Below are 18238 nucleotides of genomic sequence, written 5' to 3' on the forward strand. Positions count from 1 at the left end.
TTCAGTTAGTATTTTATGATTTGATTCCTAACTTTAAAATAATGATCTTGACTTCTACTACACATTTGGAAACCTTCCCTTTGTAATAAATGGAAGTGAGAAGTTATTCAGTTAAAGAAAGAAAATAGAAAAGTTAAAGTACTAAAAACAATGAAAAATGATTAAACTGATGGAAATATAGGGAAACTAGGAAGGGTAATGATTAAGATAAAGAAAGAGTTTTGGAAACAGCCTGGATTTGAATCTCGATTCTGCCTCTTTCTTCTTCCTGGCCTTGTGGAAGCATTTTAATCTAAGTTTATCCTTCTTTAAAGCAGGAATGCTAATATATCATGGTATCATTTTGAGGATTAACAAATAATAGTAATAATTCCAGGTAACATTTTTGAATTCTTTTTACTGTGAATGGCAGGCAGTGTATTAAATGTTTATATGTATTTTTTCCCTTGGCAAATATCTGTTATATTAATTCTCACAAACTTGTGAGTTGTAAGTACATTTTATTGATGAGGAAGCTAAGTCTAAGAGAAGGATTTTGTAAGTTGCCGAACGTAGTTATTAAGTGGCAAAATCATAATTTGAACCCTAACAGTCTGATCCAGTAGAACCTGCAACTTGAAATTCTATCTGTATTAAGCACTTAGCATGTATCTGTTAATATTTATGTTTAGACTACCTTTAAAAAATAAGTATAACAGAGAATGAGACGATAAGCCACTGACTGGGAGAAAATGTTTGCAAATGACATATCTGATAAAGGACTGTAATTCGAAATATATTAAGAATTCTTAAAACTCAACAGTTTGAAAACCATGGTCTGATTAAAATATAGCCCAAAGATTTGGGCATCTCACCAGAGAAGATATTCAGATGGCCAATAAGCATATGAAAAGACGCTTAACATCATCTGTCATTAGGGAGTTGTAAATTTAAAGAGGGGGACACCACTACACACGTATTAGAATGACAGAAACCTCCACCAGCACAACCAAATGCAGGCAAGGGTGAGGAGCAACAGTTCAGTGCAGTCACTCAAGTCGTGACCGACTCTCTGCGACCCCATGGACTGCAGCACGCCAGGCCTCCTGTCCATCACCAGCTCCTGGAGTTTATTCTAACTCATGTCCATTGAGTCGGTGATGCCATCCAACCATCTCATCCTCTGTCATCCCCTTCTCCTCCCACCTTCAATCTTTCCCAGCATCAGGGTCTTTTCCAGTGAGTCAGTTCTTCGCATCAGGTGGCCAAAGTATTGGAGTTTCAGCTTCAGCATCAGTCCTTCCAATGAATATTCAGGACTGATCCCTTTAGGATGGACTGGTTGGATATCCTTGCTATCCAAGGGACTCTCAAGAGTCTTCTCCAACACCACAGTTCAAAAGCATCAATTCTTCAGCTCTCAGCTTTCTTAATAGTCCAACTCTCACATCCATACATGACTACTAGACTATTGGAGCAACAGGAACTCTCAGTCATTGCTGTTTGGAATACAAAATAGTATAGCCACTTTGAGTTCACTTCAGTTGCTCAGTCGTGTCCGACTCTTTGAGACCCTGGACTGCAGTACACCAGGCCTCCCTGTTCATCACCAACTGGAGTTTACTCAAACCCATGTCCATCCAGTCGATGATGCCATCCAACCATCTCATCCTCTGTCATCCCCTTCTCCTTCTGCCCTCAATCTTTCCCAGCATCAGGGGCTTTTCCAATGAGTCAGCTCTTTGCATCAGGTGGCCAAAGTATTGGAGTTTCAGCCTCAACATCAGTCCTTCCAATGAATACTCAGGACTGATTTCCTTTAGGATGGACTGGTTGGATCTCCTTGTGGTCCAAGGGACTCTCAAGAGTCTTCTCCAACAGTATAGTACAAAAGCATCAATTTTTTGGAGTTCAAAAAAAGTTGGACTTTGTAGTCCAACTCTCACATCCATACATGACTATTGGAAAAACCATAGTTTTGACTAGATGGACCTTTGTTGGTAAAGTAATGTCTTTGTTTTTTAATATGCTGTCTAGGTTGGTCATAACTTTTCTTCCAAGGAGCAAGTATCTTTTAATTTCATGGCTGCAGTCACCATCTGCAGTTATTTTGGAGCCCCCAAAATAAAGTCTCACTGTTTCCACTGTTTTCCACTTTAGAAGACAGTTTGTCAGTATCTTGCAAAACTACACATACTTTTGAAGTGAAGTGAAGTTGCTCAGTTGTGTCCGACTCTTTGCAACCCCATGGACTGTAGGCTACCAGGCTCCTCAGTCCATGGGATTTTCCAGGCAAGAGTACTGGAGTGGGTTGCCATTTCCTTCCCCAGGGGTTCTTCCCGACCCAGGGATTGAGCCTGGGTCTCCCGCATTGTAGGCAGATGCTTTACTGTCTGAGCTACCAGGGAAGGTGGTATACTATACACTTACTTTTACCGTGTGATCCAGTAATTCTGCTCCTTTGTACTTACTCAGAGAAGTTGAAAACTTAAATCCACCCAAAAAGTTGCATGCAGATGTTTATAGCAGCTTTATTCATCATTGCTAAAACTTGGAAACAACCAAGATGCCTTCAGTTGGTGAATGAATAAACATGCCTACTACATCGGTGTATCCAACTATTATTTAGCACTAAAAAGAAATTAGGTATCAAACCATGGAAAGATGTGGAGGAATCTTAAATGCATGTTACTCAGTGAAAGAAGCCAATCTGAAAAGGCTACATACTGTATGAAAAACAGAAAACGGTGGAGACAGTAAAAGGATCAGGGGAGGGGTTAGGAGAAAGAGTGGGGTGAATAGGCCGAGCATAGAGATCTTTAGGGCAGTGAAACTATTCTATATGATATTAACATGGTGGATACATATCATGTATTTTCTCCAGACCCATAGAAGGCACACCAGGAGTTCATCCTAATGTAAACAGTGCACTTCAGGTAATGATGATGTGTCAATATAGATTCCTCAGCTTTAGCAAATGTACCACTCTGGTGCAGAATGTTGGTAGTGGGGAAGGCTGTGCATGAACAGGGAAGGGTTGTATATGGAAGCTCTTTGTACTTTCTGCTACATTATATCTACTTTCTGTACGTTATATCTACTCCTGTGGGCAAGAATCTGTTAGAAGAAAGGGAGTGGCCATCATAGTCAACAAAAGAGTCACAATGCAGTACTTGGATGCAGTCTCAAAAATGACAGAATGATCTCTGTTCATTTCCAAGGCAAACCATTCAATATCACAGTAATCCAAGTCTGTGCCCCAACCAGCAATGCTGAAGAAGCTGAATGCTTCTGTGAAGACTTTCAAGACCTAGGACAAAAAAGATGTCCTTTTCATTATAGGGGCCTGGAATGCAAAGTAGGAAGTCAAGAAATACCTGGAGTAACAGGCACGTTTGGCCTTGGAGTACAGAATGAGGCAGGGCAAAGGCTAAAAGAGTTTTCCCAAGAGAATGCACTGGTCGTGGCAAACACCCTCTTCCAACAACACAAGAGAAGACTCTGCACATGGACATCACAAGATGGTCAATACTGAAATCAGATTGATTATATTCTTTGCAGCAAAAGATGGAGAAGCTCTATACAGTCAACAAAAACAAGCCCAGGAGCTGACTGTGGCTCAGATCATGAACTCCTTATTGCCAAATTCAGACTTGAAGAAAGTAGGGAAAACCACTAGGCCATTCAGGTATGACCTAAATCAAATCCCTTACGATTATACAGTGGAAGTGAGAAGTAGATACAAGGGATTAGATCTGACAGAGTGCCTGAAGAACTGTGGACCAGAGGTTCGTGACATTGTACAGGAGGCACGGATCAAGACCATAATGCAAAAAGGCAAAATGGTTGTCTGAGGAGGCCTTACAAATAGCTGTGAATAGAAGAGAGGTGAAAGGCAAAGGAGAAAGGAAAGATATACCCATTTGAATGCAGAGTTCCAAAGAACAGCAAGGAAAGATAAGAAAGCCTTCCTCAGCAATTAATGCAAAGAAATAGAGGAAGACAAGAGAATGGGATAGAGATCTCTACAGGAAAATTAGAGATACCAAGGGAACATTTCAAGCAAAGATGGGCATAATAAAGGGCAGAAATGGTATGAACCTAACAGAAGCAGAAAATATTAAGAAGAGGTGGCAAGAATACGCAGAAGAACTGTACAAAAAAGACCTTCATGACCCAGATAATCACGATGGTGTGATCACTCACCTAGAGCCAGACATCCTGGAATGCGAAGTCAAGTGGGCCTTAGGAAGCATCACTACGAGCAAAGCTAGTGGAGGGGATGGAATTCCAGTGGAGCTATTTCAAATCCTGAAAGATGATGCTGTGAAAGTGCTGCACTCAATATGCCAACAAATTTGGAAAACTCAGCAGTGGCCGCAGGACTGGAAAAGGTCAGTTTTCATTCCAAACCCAAAGAAAGGCAATGCCAAAGAATGCTCAAACTACCGCACAATTGCACTCATCTCACACGCTAGTCAAGTAATGCTCAAAATTCTCCAAGTCAGGCTTTAACAGTATATGAACCATGAACTTCCAGATGTTCAAGCTGGATTTAGAAAAGGCAGAGGAACCAGAGATCAAATTGCCAACATCCTCTGGATCATGGAAAAAGCAAGAAAGTTCCAGGAAAACATTTATTTCTGCTTTATTGACTACGCCAAAACCTTTGACTGTGTGGATCACCACAAACTGTGGAAAATTCTTCAAGAGATGGGAATACCAGACCACCTGACCTGCCTCTTGAGAAATCTGTATGCAGGTCAGGAAGCAACAGTTAAAGTCTACATGAAGCAACAGACTTGTTCCAAATAGGTCAAGTAGTACATCAAGACTGTTTATTGTCACCCTACTTATTTAACTTGTATGCAGAGTACATAATGAGAATCGCTGGGCTGGATGAAGCACAGGCTGGAATCAAGATTGCCAGGAGAAATAACAATAACCCCAGATATGCAGATAACAACACCCTTATGGCAGAAAGTGAAGAAGAACTAAAGAGCCTCTTGATGAAAGTGAAAGAGGAGAGTGAAAAAGTTGGTTTTAAAACTCAACCTTCAGAAAACTAAGATCATGGCTTCTGGTCCCATCACTTCATGGCAATAGATGGGGGAACAGTGGAAACAGTGAGAGACTTTATTTCCTTGGGCTCCAAAATCGCTGCAGATGGTGACTTCAGCCATGAAATTAAAAGATTCTTGCTCCTTGGAAGGAAAGTTATGACCAACCTAGACAGCATATTAAAAACAGAGGCATTACTTTGCCAACAAAGGTCCAGCTAGTCAAGGCTATGGTTTTTCCAGTGGTCATGTATGGATATGAGAGTTGGACTGTGAAGAAAGCTGAGCGCCAAAGAATTGATGCTTTTGAACTGTGGTGTTGGAGAAGACTCTTGAGAGTCCCTTGGACTGCAAGGAGATCCAACCAGTCTATCCTAAAGGAAATCAGTCCTAAATATTCATTGCAAGGACTGATGCTGAAACTGAAGCTCCAATACTTTGGCCACCTGCTGTGAAGAACTGAGTCATTTGAAAAGACCTTGATGTTGGGGAAGGTTGAGAGTGGGAGAAGGGGATGACAGAGGATGATATGGTTGGATGGCATCACCGACTCAATGGACATGAGTTCGAGTGAACTCCAGGAGTTGGTGGTGGACAGGGAGGCTTGCCATGCTGTAGTCCATGGGGTCACAATGAGTCGGACATGAATGAGCGACTGAGCTGCACTGCACTGTACTTCCTGCTTAGATTTGCTGTGAACTGAAAACAAAAAATAAAGTTTATTAAAAAATAATAATATTTATAAAGCAAGTATGCATTGTAATCGTGGACATAATGATACTTTTGTTTTTAGGCTCAGAATAAAGAGACCAATGTTTTAGCTGCTGCAAAGGTGATTGACACCAAATCTGAAGAAGAACTTGAAGACTACATGGTTGAAATTGACATATTGGCATCTTGTGATCACCCTAATATAGTCAAGCTTCTAGATGCCTTCTATTATGAGAATAATCTTTGGGTAAGTATTTTTGGTTAATCTGTAGGAATAGCCAAAATAAGTAATTGTCCTGAAGAGATTTATAAGTTGTGTAGACCTGTTTTTTGACTACCTCCTCTGTTCAGTTACTTATCTACTTGAACGAGAATTGACCCATTGATGAGAGGGTGATTAACAACACAGCAACATATCCTTAGCTTCAGCAGGTGTTTAGATGTGTATTTCAGAATACTGTATTTCATGACTGTTTGACATTGGACCGAAATGTAGAAACTTGGTGAAGAATTTTAAATTTCCTAAATAATGAAATTAGAGTCCTTTTTTGTTTTGAATTAATATTTTTTTCCCAGTTGGAACTTCTTTGTTTCAATTCTTTTTTTTTCTCCCCAGGTCTTTAATTTATTTATTTGTTTTCTAATGTTAGTTTGAAGTGTCTTATATTAGTTTCTTAATTTAAATTTAAGTATTTAAATTTTTTTTTTTTAACATTTCTTTTGTTTTGGCCAGGTCTGTATGTAAAATTTTTATTCATTTTTAGAAAATGTTAGGCATAAATATATAAATAAAATGTTAATATTTATAATAAGCACTCAGTCACTTGCTCTGCACCAATACTAATTTAATCAAGAGGACTTTTTTCAATGGAGTTTTAGTTTGTCTTCTTGAAGAAATAAGCAAAGTATTACAAAAGAAGAGTAGATAGTATAAGCTATACCTGGTTGCGAATCAAAAGAGCTTTCCTTTTTTATTTTGGTGATGCTAGGCAGGAGCTTGAATAAATCAGTTAATCTTTATTAGTCTGTTTACTCCACTATAGGATAATAATGATCTGTCTCCCAAATTATTTTTCATATCATATAACGAATTTGAAAAACAACTTATTGTAAAAAATAAGCTCCTATAAAAAATAAAGTGGTGTTCTATAGAGGAGAGAAAACTATGAATCTATACAATTTGTTAAGCTATGTAATTAACAGAAACAGCTGGACAACTATGAGGGACAGTGGGAGGGAGAGAGAGACATGAGTTAATTGAAGAATCATAAAAATACAAAATGAAAGTGGTGATGAGGATTAGGAAGGAAAAATGCATGGTGGTGTGTACCAGGGAGGTTTGGGAAGGCATCCAGTGGGAAGTGATAAGTGAGCTAGTATCTGAAGCTCTTGTGTATGTTTTCCCCAAGTTTTTAGAAAAACTAAAAGCAACCTTTCAGGATGTATTCCTGTTAGTAAAGTTAAAAAATATACTTGTTCATTTAACTCACAATAATTACCTTAAAAAAGGAGCTTATAAAGTCTTTGAGTGGTGAGGAAATGGATGTATAATATGGCCCTTAATAAAAATTCTGTACCTGGTAATTTTAGAGAACCTGGGGCACTACAGGTGGCGGTGAACAAAGGTGCACATACTTCTACAGTGTGCTCCCTTTGTGCTTTCTCACATGGATAGCAAGACTTGTAACTCTGTTTACAAAGAAAGCCTTTATGGTTGTTAGCATAGTATTGTTTATGTAACTTAGGTTATTTGATAGCTATTTATCTATCTTTTTTGCTAGCTCGAAGGAAAAATACTCAGAGTCAGTGTTGTGTTAGATGTGTGCTTTTTTATTTGCCTGCAGATCCTCATTGAATTCTGTGCTGGTGGAGCAGTGGATGCTGTGATGCTTGGTAAATGCCTTTTTGTTCCTTACATTTATATCTTAAATGATACTTTAAAAAAAGTCAGTGGATTTCAAACATTTATACATGTATATTTATCTTATTGTCGAGTAACATTCAGTAAGTTAAATTAGCCTAATTATTTTTGTATTCTTCAGTTCAGTTCAGTTGCTCAGTCTTGTCCGACTCTTTGCGACCCCATGAATCGCAGCACGCCAGGCATCCCTGTCCATCACCATCTCCCGGAGTTCACTCAGACTCACGTCCATCGAGTCTGTGATGCTATCCAGACATCTCATCCTCTGTCGTCCCCTTCTCCTCCTGCCCCCAATCCCTCCCAGCATCAGAGTGTTTTCCAATGAGTCAACCCTTCGCATGAGGTGGCCAAAGTCCTGGAGTTTCAGTTTTAGCATCATTCCTTCCAAAGAAATCCCGGGGCTGATCTCCTTCAGAATGGACTGGTTGGATTCCCTTGTAGTCCAAGAGACTCTCAAGAGTCTTCTCCAACACCACAGTTCAAAAGCATCAATACTTCGGCACTCAGCCTTCTTCACAGTCCAACTTTCACATCCATACATGACCCCTGGAAAACCCATAGCCTTGACTAGACCATAATAAAAATTTAAAATTAAATGTTGCTTCCTGACCTGCATATAGGTTTCTCAAGTGGCAGGTCAGATGGTCTGATATTTCTGTCTGTTTCAGAATTTTCCACAGTTTATTGTGATCCACACAGTCAAAGGCTTTGGCATAGTCAATAAAGCAGAAATAGATGTTTTCCTGGAACTCTCTTGTTTTTTCTATGATCCAGCGGATGTTGGCAATTTGATCTCTGGTTCCTCTGCCTTTTCTAAAACCAGCTTGAACACCTGGAAGTTCATGGTTCATATACTGTTAAAGCCTGGCTTGGAGAATTTTGAGCATTACTTTACTAGCATGTGAGATGAGTGCAATTGTGCGGTAGTTTGAACATTCTTTGGGATTGCCTTTCTTTGGAATTGGAATGAAAACTGACCTTTTCCAGTCCTGTGGCCACTGCTGAGTTTTCCAAATTTGTTGGCATATTGAGTGCAGCACTTTCACAGCATCATCTTTCAGGATTTGAAATAGCTCCACTGGAATTCCATCACCTCCACTAGCTTTGTTCATAGTGATTCTTTCTAAGGCCCCCTTGACTTCACATTCCAGGATGACCTGCCTCTTGAGAAACCTATATGCAGGTCAGGAAGCAACAGTTAGAACTGGACATGGAACAACAGACTGGTTCCAAATAGGAAAAGGAATACATCAGGGCTGTATATTGTCATCCTGCTTATTTAACTTATATGCAGAGTACATCACGAGAAATGCTGGGCTGGAAGAAGCATAAGCTGGAATCAAGATTGCTGGGAGAAATATCAATAACCTCAGATATGCAGATGACACCACCCTCATGGCAGAAAGTAAAGAGGAACTAAAGAGCCTCTTGATGAAAGTGAAAGAGGAGAGTGAAAAAGTTGTCATAAAGCTCAACATTCAGAAAACTAAGATCATGGCATCTGGTCCCATCACTTCAAGGCAAAGAGATGGAGAAACAATGGAAACAGTGTCAGACTTTATTTTCTGGGGCTCCAAAATCACTGCAGATGGTGATTGCAGCCATGAAATTAAAAGATTCTTGCTCCTTGGAAGGAAAGTTATGACCAACCTAGATAGCATATTCAAAAGCAGAGACATTACTTTGCCAACAGAGGTCTGTCTAGTCAAGGCTATGATTTTTCCAGTAGTCATGTATGGATGTGAGAGTTGAACTGTGAAGAAAGCTAAGTGCCGAAGAATCGATGCTTTCGAACTGTGGTGTTGGAGAAGACTCTTGAGAGTCCCTTGGACTGCAAGGAGATCCAACCAGTCCATCCTAAAGGAGATCAGTCCTGGGTGTTCATTGGAAGGACTGATGCTGAAGCTGAAACTCCAATACTTTGGCTCCCTCATGTGAAGAGTTGACTCATTGGAAAAGACTCTGATGCTGGGAGGGATTGGGGGCAGGAGGAGAAGGGGATGACAGAGGATGAGACGGCTGGATGGCATCACCAACTCGATGGACATGAGTTTGAGTAAACTCCGGGAGTTGGTGATGGACAGGGAGGCCTGGCGTGCTGCAATTCATAGGGTCGTAAAGAGTCCAACACGGGTGAGCAACTGAACTGAATTGAACTGATAATATGTGAAGACAGTAATATTTGTGTTACACTTTTTAAAAAGTCATTCCATTGTATATAATCTTCAACAGTGACAGTAAAGGTATTAAAGGTATATAGCCTGCTGATACACTTTCATGGTACAAAAATGCTTATTTGTTTACTTTTTCGTTGCAGAGCTTGAGAGACCATTAACTGAGTCCCAAATACAAGTAGTTTGTAAGCAGACTTTAGAAGCTTTGAACTACTTACATGATAATAAAATCATCCACAGAGATCTAAAGGCTGGCAACATTCTTTTTACTTTAGATGGAGATATTAAGTTGGGTAAGTTTATTCTTTTAGATAAAACGTTTGACTTTATGCTTTGAGATTTCTCCCTGTGTGTCTGTTACTTAATATTGTTCTGTTATGACTCAAATATTAATATGTGAAACAGAGAATTACGTTAAAATATGTAAAACATGGAGAATTACTTCATGTTAATTTTTTAAATTGAGGCTTCCCAGGTGGTGCAGTGGAAAGAATCCGCCTGCCAAACAGGAGATGTGGGTTCGATCCCTGGGTTGGGAAGATCCCCTGGAGAAGGAAATGGCAACCCACTCCAATATTCTTGCCTGGGAAGTCCCATGGACAGAAGGGCCTGGTGGGCTGCATTCCATGGGGTTGCAAAGAATCAGGTACGACTTAGTGATTAAACAGCAGTAGCAATTTTTAAAATACTTCCTTGGTGGGAATTCCCTTGCAGTCCAGTGGTTAAGATTTGGTGCTTTCACTGCCAGTGGCCTGGAAACTAAGATCCTGCAAGACCTCCTGGCCTGAACTAAGATCCTCCTGGCCTCATGCGGTGAGACCAAAAAAAAAAAACTTGGGTAAATAATTATTCATTAACTCCCAGAATTTCTAAGTATAGGCACCTGATATAAAAGACTCTTTAAACAATAAGAAAGGATGGATTGTTATTTTTAAAAAGACACACTTTTAAAAGACTGCCTAATAATTTTTCCCTTAAATTTTTATATGTAGAATTAATATTTATAAATATAATACATTTAGAAAATGACACATTATGTAAAACCACTTAGTTTTGTCTTCATTTCCAGAACTCATATCTAGTTGTTTTCTTTTTCCATCTTTAGTTTTATATTCTATTTTGTAGATATGGTATCTTGGCTAAACTCACAAAGTAACTAAGTGTAAAACAGATGCTAAATTAAGTATAAGGTTGAAAATAGTTTTTGTTTTGTTTTTTTTTGCACTGAGGGAATAAATGATAATTTCATAAGGAGGAATAGATATAAACTTTAGATGGGAAATTAATTTCATATATACACATACAGATAGAAGATACAGTCCTTTTTAAGTATCCCCAAGATATGAATTATAAAAAAACTCTGGTGATGAAGTCTAAATTTGAGTATTTTGGACAGATATTAAAAGGACAAAATATATCCAAAGGCCATGCTGATACCAGTGATCATAGTTCACTTTACTTTGTCATGACCTCTAAGCAGGTATACTTTGATATACTACTAAATTTTAAATATTTTTTTGAGAAATAAATACAGGAAACCACGTTAAGAGTTGTGTAGCTTATTGACTTGTAGCTCTGTACACAATAGCTTTGTAATCACCACTTAGATAAAGAAATAGAAATATGTCAGGCACTGGCCACCCACTCCAGTACTCTTGCCTGGAAAATCCCATGGATGGAAGAGCCTGGTGGCCTGCAGTCCATGGGGTCACTAAGAGTCGGACATGACTGAGCGACTTCACTTTCACTTTTCACTTCGATGCATTGGAGAAGGAAATGGCAACCCACTCCAGTATTCTTGCCTGGAGAATCCCAGGGACGGGGGAGCCTGGTGGGCTGCCGTCTATGGGGTCGCACAGAGTCGGACACGACTGACGCGACTTAGCAGCAGCAGCAGCAGCAGGCACCTTAGGAGCTGCGTCACGTGCCTCATCTCAAGTTACTGTCCTTCTCTTCTCCACAGGTACCCTGTATACTAACCTTTATGGTAATCACTTCCCTGTGTTTCTTCATGGCCCTATCACCCATGACTTTAGAGTTGACTTTAGAGTTTAGACTTGTCCATGTTTAAAGCCTGCTTTTTCTTTTAAGTCTCTTTTAATGTATGGCTCCTACCCCCCATCCCCCTCCCCACCATTCCTTTCTTCTCTTTATGTTTTATCTGTGGCATGCATGTTCATGGCATGCTTTCTCAAAGAAAGAAAGAAAAGCTCCGTATTACCATGGTTGTGACCCTCCAAAGGCCCACTGATAGTACATGAACAGATATACAGTATATCTGTGACATTAAAATTTCATGAGAGAGAGGACTGGGGAAAAATGTCTAAAAAGGCTCTTTAGGAGAAGTTGAAAAAGAAATTGAGAAACACTCGTCTGTGGGACCTGAGCTGTTGGACCTGTAGTTTTTCTTATCTTGCATTTTACTGGCTGCATACTCCTGATGACGTCAGTAAGTTCCTCTCTATATTTCCCTCAATTTGCAGATAAATCCAAAGACTTTTTGGCAAGAGTCTGCATGGTTTTGTATTCTTTCATTTATTAGGACATGGTATTTTAAGACCACAGTCTGAGTGTTAAGTATACTTATAGCTTCTGGACTGGCCTTCCTTCTAGGCCTTTCCAAAGAACAGAGCAAGGCTCTTCTGAATTCCTACATATGTCCTATTCAAATTCATGTGTTAATTTTCTGCCTTTTTACGGCTGAATAGTATTCTGTTATCAGCATATGTATACACCATGTTTGACTTATTCATTCATCCATTGATGGACACTGGTTGCTTCCACCTTTGGGCTTCTATGAATAATGCTGTTATGAACATGGGTGTATAATATCTGTTTTGAGTTCCTGCCTTCATTTCTTTTGGGCAGATACCCAGATTGTATGGTAATTCTATGTTTAATTTTTTGAAGAACCATCATACCATTTTCCACAGTGGTTGCACAAATTTACATTTCCATAGCAATGCACAGGGGTTCCAATTTTTCTACCTCCTTACCTGCACTTGTTATTTTCTGTATTTTTGATGACAACCATCCTAATGGGGGCGAAGTGATAGTGGGTGTGAATTCGTTGTGTTTATTTGCTCTTGCATTTCTCCTAGTTTAGTCTTCGTTTCTAAAGTGATTTTTTATTTCTGATTTCTCTTGTGTTCTGTCACCTCATTCATGAGTTTTAAAATGCTGATATATGTTACTTTTTTATGTCTTATATCATATTTTGAAGTTTGTAGCTTGTTTTGAAATCGTATAATTTTGATCTATTTTTGGTACATGTTTTCTGTAAGTGTTCTAAAATCTTATTTGAATACAGCAATATACTTTTGTATAAAATAATACATGGCATTAAAAATAACTATATTTTTGAAGATTTAGGATGCTGAAATAGTGTTGCGTTGGTTGACATTTAAAATAATTGCACTTTATTTCATTAATTCATGCATACAGAATGTCTTCCATTTCTGTGACATTGTATTAAGTATACACAGATATTATAGAACCGTAGTATCCTCAGGAGCCATATATACATTACAGTAACCAAATTTTTATTATCAGATCACATTCTTGCAAATGGAAATAAATATGTAAATGCTATTTTAACAGACCAACATATATCTGCCACATTATTGTAAGTAGAACTGTAAAGTACTTAATAATGACCTTAATTTTCCTCCTTGCACAAGAATGAAGGTGGCTTCTTATCCCTCCTTAGTTTATCGCCTGCTCTTAAGAGTACTTAGGGAGGTATGACGGTTGGCAGTGGACATTTGTGGTTTAGGTCTGGTTTTGGACCTCCTTTCCCAGTCATGTGCTGAGGGAAAAAAAGTTTAAAAGACTATTAATGGGTTCTCAAAAAACACTGAAATGGAGTAAATACTGAGTTGACTGTGTGCTTAATCGCTCAGCTGTGTGCAACTCTTTGTGACCCGATGGACTGTAGCCTGCTCCTCTGTCCATGGGGATTCTCCAGGCAAGAATACTAGAGTGGGTTGCCATGCCCTCCTCCAGGGGAATCTTCCCAGCCCAGGGATCAAACCCAGGTCTCCTGCATTGCAGGCTGATTCTTTACTGTCTGAGTCACCAGGGAAGCCCAAGAATACTGGAGTGGGTAGCCTATCCCTTCTCCAGGGGATCTTCCTGACCGAGGACTCTAACTGGGGTCTCCACCATTGCAGGCAGATTCTTTACCATCTGAGCTACCAGGGAAGCCCTCATATCACCACATTAGCAAGTGTAACATCATTCTGTAGGCAGTAGGCAGCTACCAAGGTGTTTTAAGCAGAACTACCTGGTCAAAAAAAGAAAAGAAAAAACTATATAATAGATACAAATAATTAGAATACAGGGCAGGATTTCATGAGTTTTAAAAGTTCTACTGCCAAAGTATCACAGAGGTTAAAATTGCATATATTATTAGTGATAGTAGCTGCCATTTATTGTGTGTATTCTGTGCCAGACCTTGGGGCATGAATACAAATACTAGATCTTTGGTATTTATTCAGTTTTGAGAATTGTGGCATGTCGGATGAAATTTTAGGAGTGAAATGTATATGGCGTGAGGTAATGTATGCAGCAGTAGCAATTTTGTGTTGCTGTTAGTGATCGAGCTCTAAGCTGAAAAGGAGTAAACAACTGATAAAGTTATGGTGTTGCTGTGCCCTATGATTTAAATCAGGAAACATCGTTCCTGGGTTTTTTCTTTGTGATGTAATATTATGAGGAAATTAGTAAGACATACGCTGTCATTTGGGCTTCCCCGGTGGCTCAGCACTGAAGAATCTGCCTGCGATGCAGAAGACGCAGGAGAGGCGGGTTCAGTGCATGGGCTGGGAAGATCCCCTGGAGGACGGCATGGCAACCCATGCCAGTATTCCTGCCTGGAGACTCCCATGGACAGAGGAGCCTGGCAGTCTACACTCCATGGGGTCCCACAGAGTTGGACACAATTGAGCACGCAGGCATGCTGTCATTTAAGGCTTCTTTGGTATAATTTCTGTCTTTCACACTATGGAAAAACTGTCCTTCAATTTAACTGTAACATGTAGCACTACTTGACATTTATTTTGAAGTGGATAGACTGGTCTGTTTTAAAATTACTATATTTTTTTGTCAGTTCAGGAGAATTTGTGATCTGAAGATGTGTGAAAATGGTGGTATTAAGTGTATTAATGATGGAATCTTTTCTGTGGCAGTTTTTTTGTGGGGAGGGTGGGGATATGGTAGAAAGAGCATGGTCAAAATTAGGGTGATAGGGAAGTTGCTTCTCTTTCCATTTTGTGTGCTGGGCTTAGTCACTCAGTTGTGTCCGACTCTTTGCAACCCCATGGGCTCTGTAGCCTGTCGGGCTGCTCTGTCCATGGGGATGCTCCAGGCAAGAGTACTGGAGTGGGTTGCCACTCCAGTTCTATTCTGCTTACTCTTTAATAACAGTGATCTTATTAAAGACTTGATATGCTTTTCCCTTAAGTTGAATATAGCAAACTTTGCTTAAAAACTATCAGTAATACTTTTGTATGGTTATTTGTTTCAAGCGGATTTTGGAGTATCAGCTAAGAACACAAGGACAATTCAAAGGAGAGATTCCTTTATTGGCACACCCTATTGGTATGTATCCAGTTTTATGGATTTGCTGTATCAGTTATGTCAGCAGTTACTATCTGTTAATTTTGTCCACATGTTTGATTATACCGTCTGTCTTTTATGTGGTTTGTGATCACCATTTTAAGTTAAACATCTTAATTTTCAATTCTCTGTCTTCATAGGATGGCTCCTGAGGTAGTCATGTGTGAAACATCAAAGGACAGACCCTATGACTACAAAGCTGACGTTTGGTCCCTGGGTATCACTTTAATAGAGATGGCTGAGATAGAACCACCTCATCATGAATTAAATCCAATGAGAGTGCTGCTAAAAATAGCAAAATCTGAGCCCCCTACATTAGCACAGCCATCAAAATGGTAAAATATTCCTAAACAAAACTTCTTAAGAAGCAAAACTTGAAGATTTATTCTTCCAGCTTTCCAAGGGTATTTAAACTTAGGTACATGGTACAAAGGTTGTATGAAATAGAAAACTGATACTGGTGTATTTTCGAGACTTAAGGATTATATAAACTCTTATAATTAACTTTCCCCATCAATTTGAAAATAGCAGTGATTGGAGTTCTACATGAAGAAGTATTTTCTGTGAGAAGCTGAGGCATATATGTGATCTGTATTTGTGGAGTTTAATATAATAGAAGAATTTTTGTGATTTTTAGCTTTCTTATGAACATTTGACTGTATCTCAGTGACTTAAAACTATAAGCCTACTTATATACATGTGATTTGTATTTATAAATGAATGACTTATGAATATTAATATTCTCATGAACTAGTTTTATGCTGAGTTAACACTGTTACATACATGATAGAACTCAACCATGGTTTCTCACAGTTTTGATTTTAATAACAAGAAAATAAAGTAGAATGTCATTATTAAAATTTTATTTTGAAGGTCTTCAAATTTTAAGGACTTTCTAAAGAAATGCTTGGAAAAGAATGTGGATTCCAGGTGGACTACATCTCAGCTACTGCAGGTAAAATAGGAGTAGGATGACAGTGGCAAACCATGTAAGTGCTGGAGCATCTCTTGAGGATGAATACAGATTCAGACTCCTTCAGTTTTCCTGTGCAAACACAGGATACGTTGTAGTAGTTAACATTCACTTTACGAACATGTGCTCCCCTTACTAAGAGGCATTTATTTAGCTTTTAAGTAATTTCTCCTATGCTTTTCTGATTCAGTTTGTGTTCTTTTCATTTTGTTTAGTTATTTCCACTTTGTCAATCACTTCCATTCGGTTTCTCCATTACTAGAAAACAAGTACTTTGCTGACAGGGGCCGTGAGCTAATTAATTTTTTTTTAGTGTCGCTTACAATGAGGGTAAATGTTCAGTAAATATTGCTAACTTTAAAAAAAAATGGTGTTGAAGTGATTGAATAATTTTGTTTTATAGCAGGACTTGTTTGTAATATTTGAAATAAAATTTTGTCAAACAATAGGAGAGGTAGACAAGTAGAATGACAGATCCTGAAGCAGTTACTAGTAGGTTGAGTTATTGTGCAGCTCCTCCATTATGGTTTTTAGGGCGCTATTTATCTGGAGCGAGAAGCAAGAAACATTGCCTTTCTGTCTATACAAGTATAACCTTGACATGCATTTTCTCTTGCTTCACTTCCTCCACACTGGAAGGCCTTAGTCTGTACCAAACGCTAAGTGCAGAGTATGGAGATGAATAAAATACCTTCTTACTCTTAAAAACATTAGAACTATGTAAAAAAAACAAACAGGTGTTTATAGACACTTTTAATAGAACTCTAAAGCTTTTTGCAATTATTTTATTGAGATTTTATATGAGATGTAAGCATACTATTATTTTTTAAGAACTAGTAATGTATTTGAAACTTGGTTTACTTTTAATTTAGATTTTAGGTTATGAAATTTTCAGACATACAGCAGAGTACATGAAGCTATTACCCAGAAGTAATGTATTACCATTTTTGACATAATTCTTTCAGATTCTTAAAAAACACGTGGAGATAAAGTTGCAGGCCGCCCCTATTCCTGTTCAGTTCGCTTCCCCGCCGTCTTATCCCAGATGTAGTGTCATCTGAAGTTGTTTGTATTTTTCCTATTTACATGTCAGTGTTTTTACCACATAATAATGTGTTTTATATATATGGAACTCACTCCACAAGCATTTCAGTTGTTACTGAGTGTGCTCTTTTTAATGATCAAACAGCATCCTTTTGTGACTGTTGATTCCAACAAACCAATTCGGGAGTTGATCGCAGAGGCGAAGGCTGAAGTCACAGAAGAAGTTGAAGATGGCAAAGAGGAGGATGATGATGAGGAAACAGAAAATTCCCTGGTCAGTATTTAAAAAGGAAGTTGTGTTTTGGCGATTTTCAGAGTTGAGTTATGAGTCACGATTCCACGTATGTCCAAGAATTAATTGATTGGGTTGTTGTTGTTTAGTTGTTAAGTCGTGTCCAACTCTTTGGCAACCCCGTGGACTGTAACCCATGAGGCTTCTCTGTCTGGGATTTCCCAGGCAAGAATACTGGAGTGGGTTGCCATCTCCTCCTCCATGGGTCTTCCCAACCCACGGATCAAACCTGTGTCTCCTGCATTGGCAGGTGGATTCTTTACTATGGAACTACCAAGGAAGCCCGATTTATTGGGTAGCAATACAAAAACCTTTAATTTAGAGGTGAAGATTTATTAAGTTTGCTCCTTGCTTTCAAGTTTGTGCCTTGCTCTCCATTTTTGTCATATTTATTATGTGAAGATTTGTCAGTTCTTTAAATTATTTTTATAATTTTATCAAATTTTACTGAATAAAAATATTAAA

General features: G+C 38.7%; 1 protein-coding gene across 1 annotated transcript in view; it reads left to right on the forward strand.

The window, feature by feature from the left end:
- SLK (STE20 like kinase) overlaps positions 1-18238 on the forward strand; it is a 57311-nt gene that overhangs the window by 16365 nt on the left and 22708 nt on the right. The window contains exons 2-8 of the mRNA XM_052661008.1: positions 5833-5997; positions 7595-7643; positions 9989-10138; positions 15374-15446; positions 15605-15799; positions 16338-16419; positions 17627-17755. Coding sequence (XP_052516968.1) covers positions 5833-5997; positions 7595-7643; positions 9989-10138; positions 15374-15446; positions 15605-15799; positions 16338-16419; positions 17627-17755 — 843 coding nt within the window. The remainder of the gene's footprint in view (positions 1-5832; positions 5998-7594; positions 7644-9988; positions 10139-15373; positions 15447-15604; positions 15800-16337; positions 16420-17626; positions 17756-18238) is intronic.

The sequence above is a fragment of the Budorcas taxicolor genome, chromosome 23 (assembly GCF_023091745.1).
Source record: "Budorcas taxicolor isolate Tak-1 chromosome 23, Takin1.1, whole genome shotgun sequence".
NCBI lineage: Eukaryota > Metazoa > Chordata > Mammalia > Artiodactyla > Bovidae > Budorcas > Budorcas taxicolor.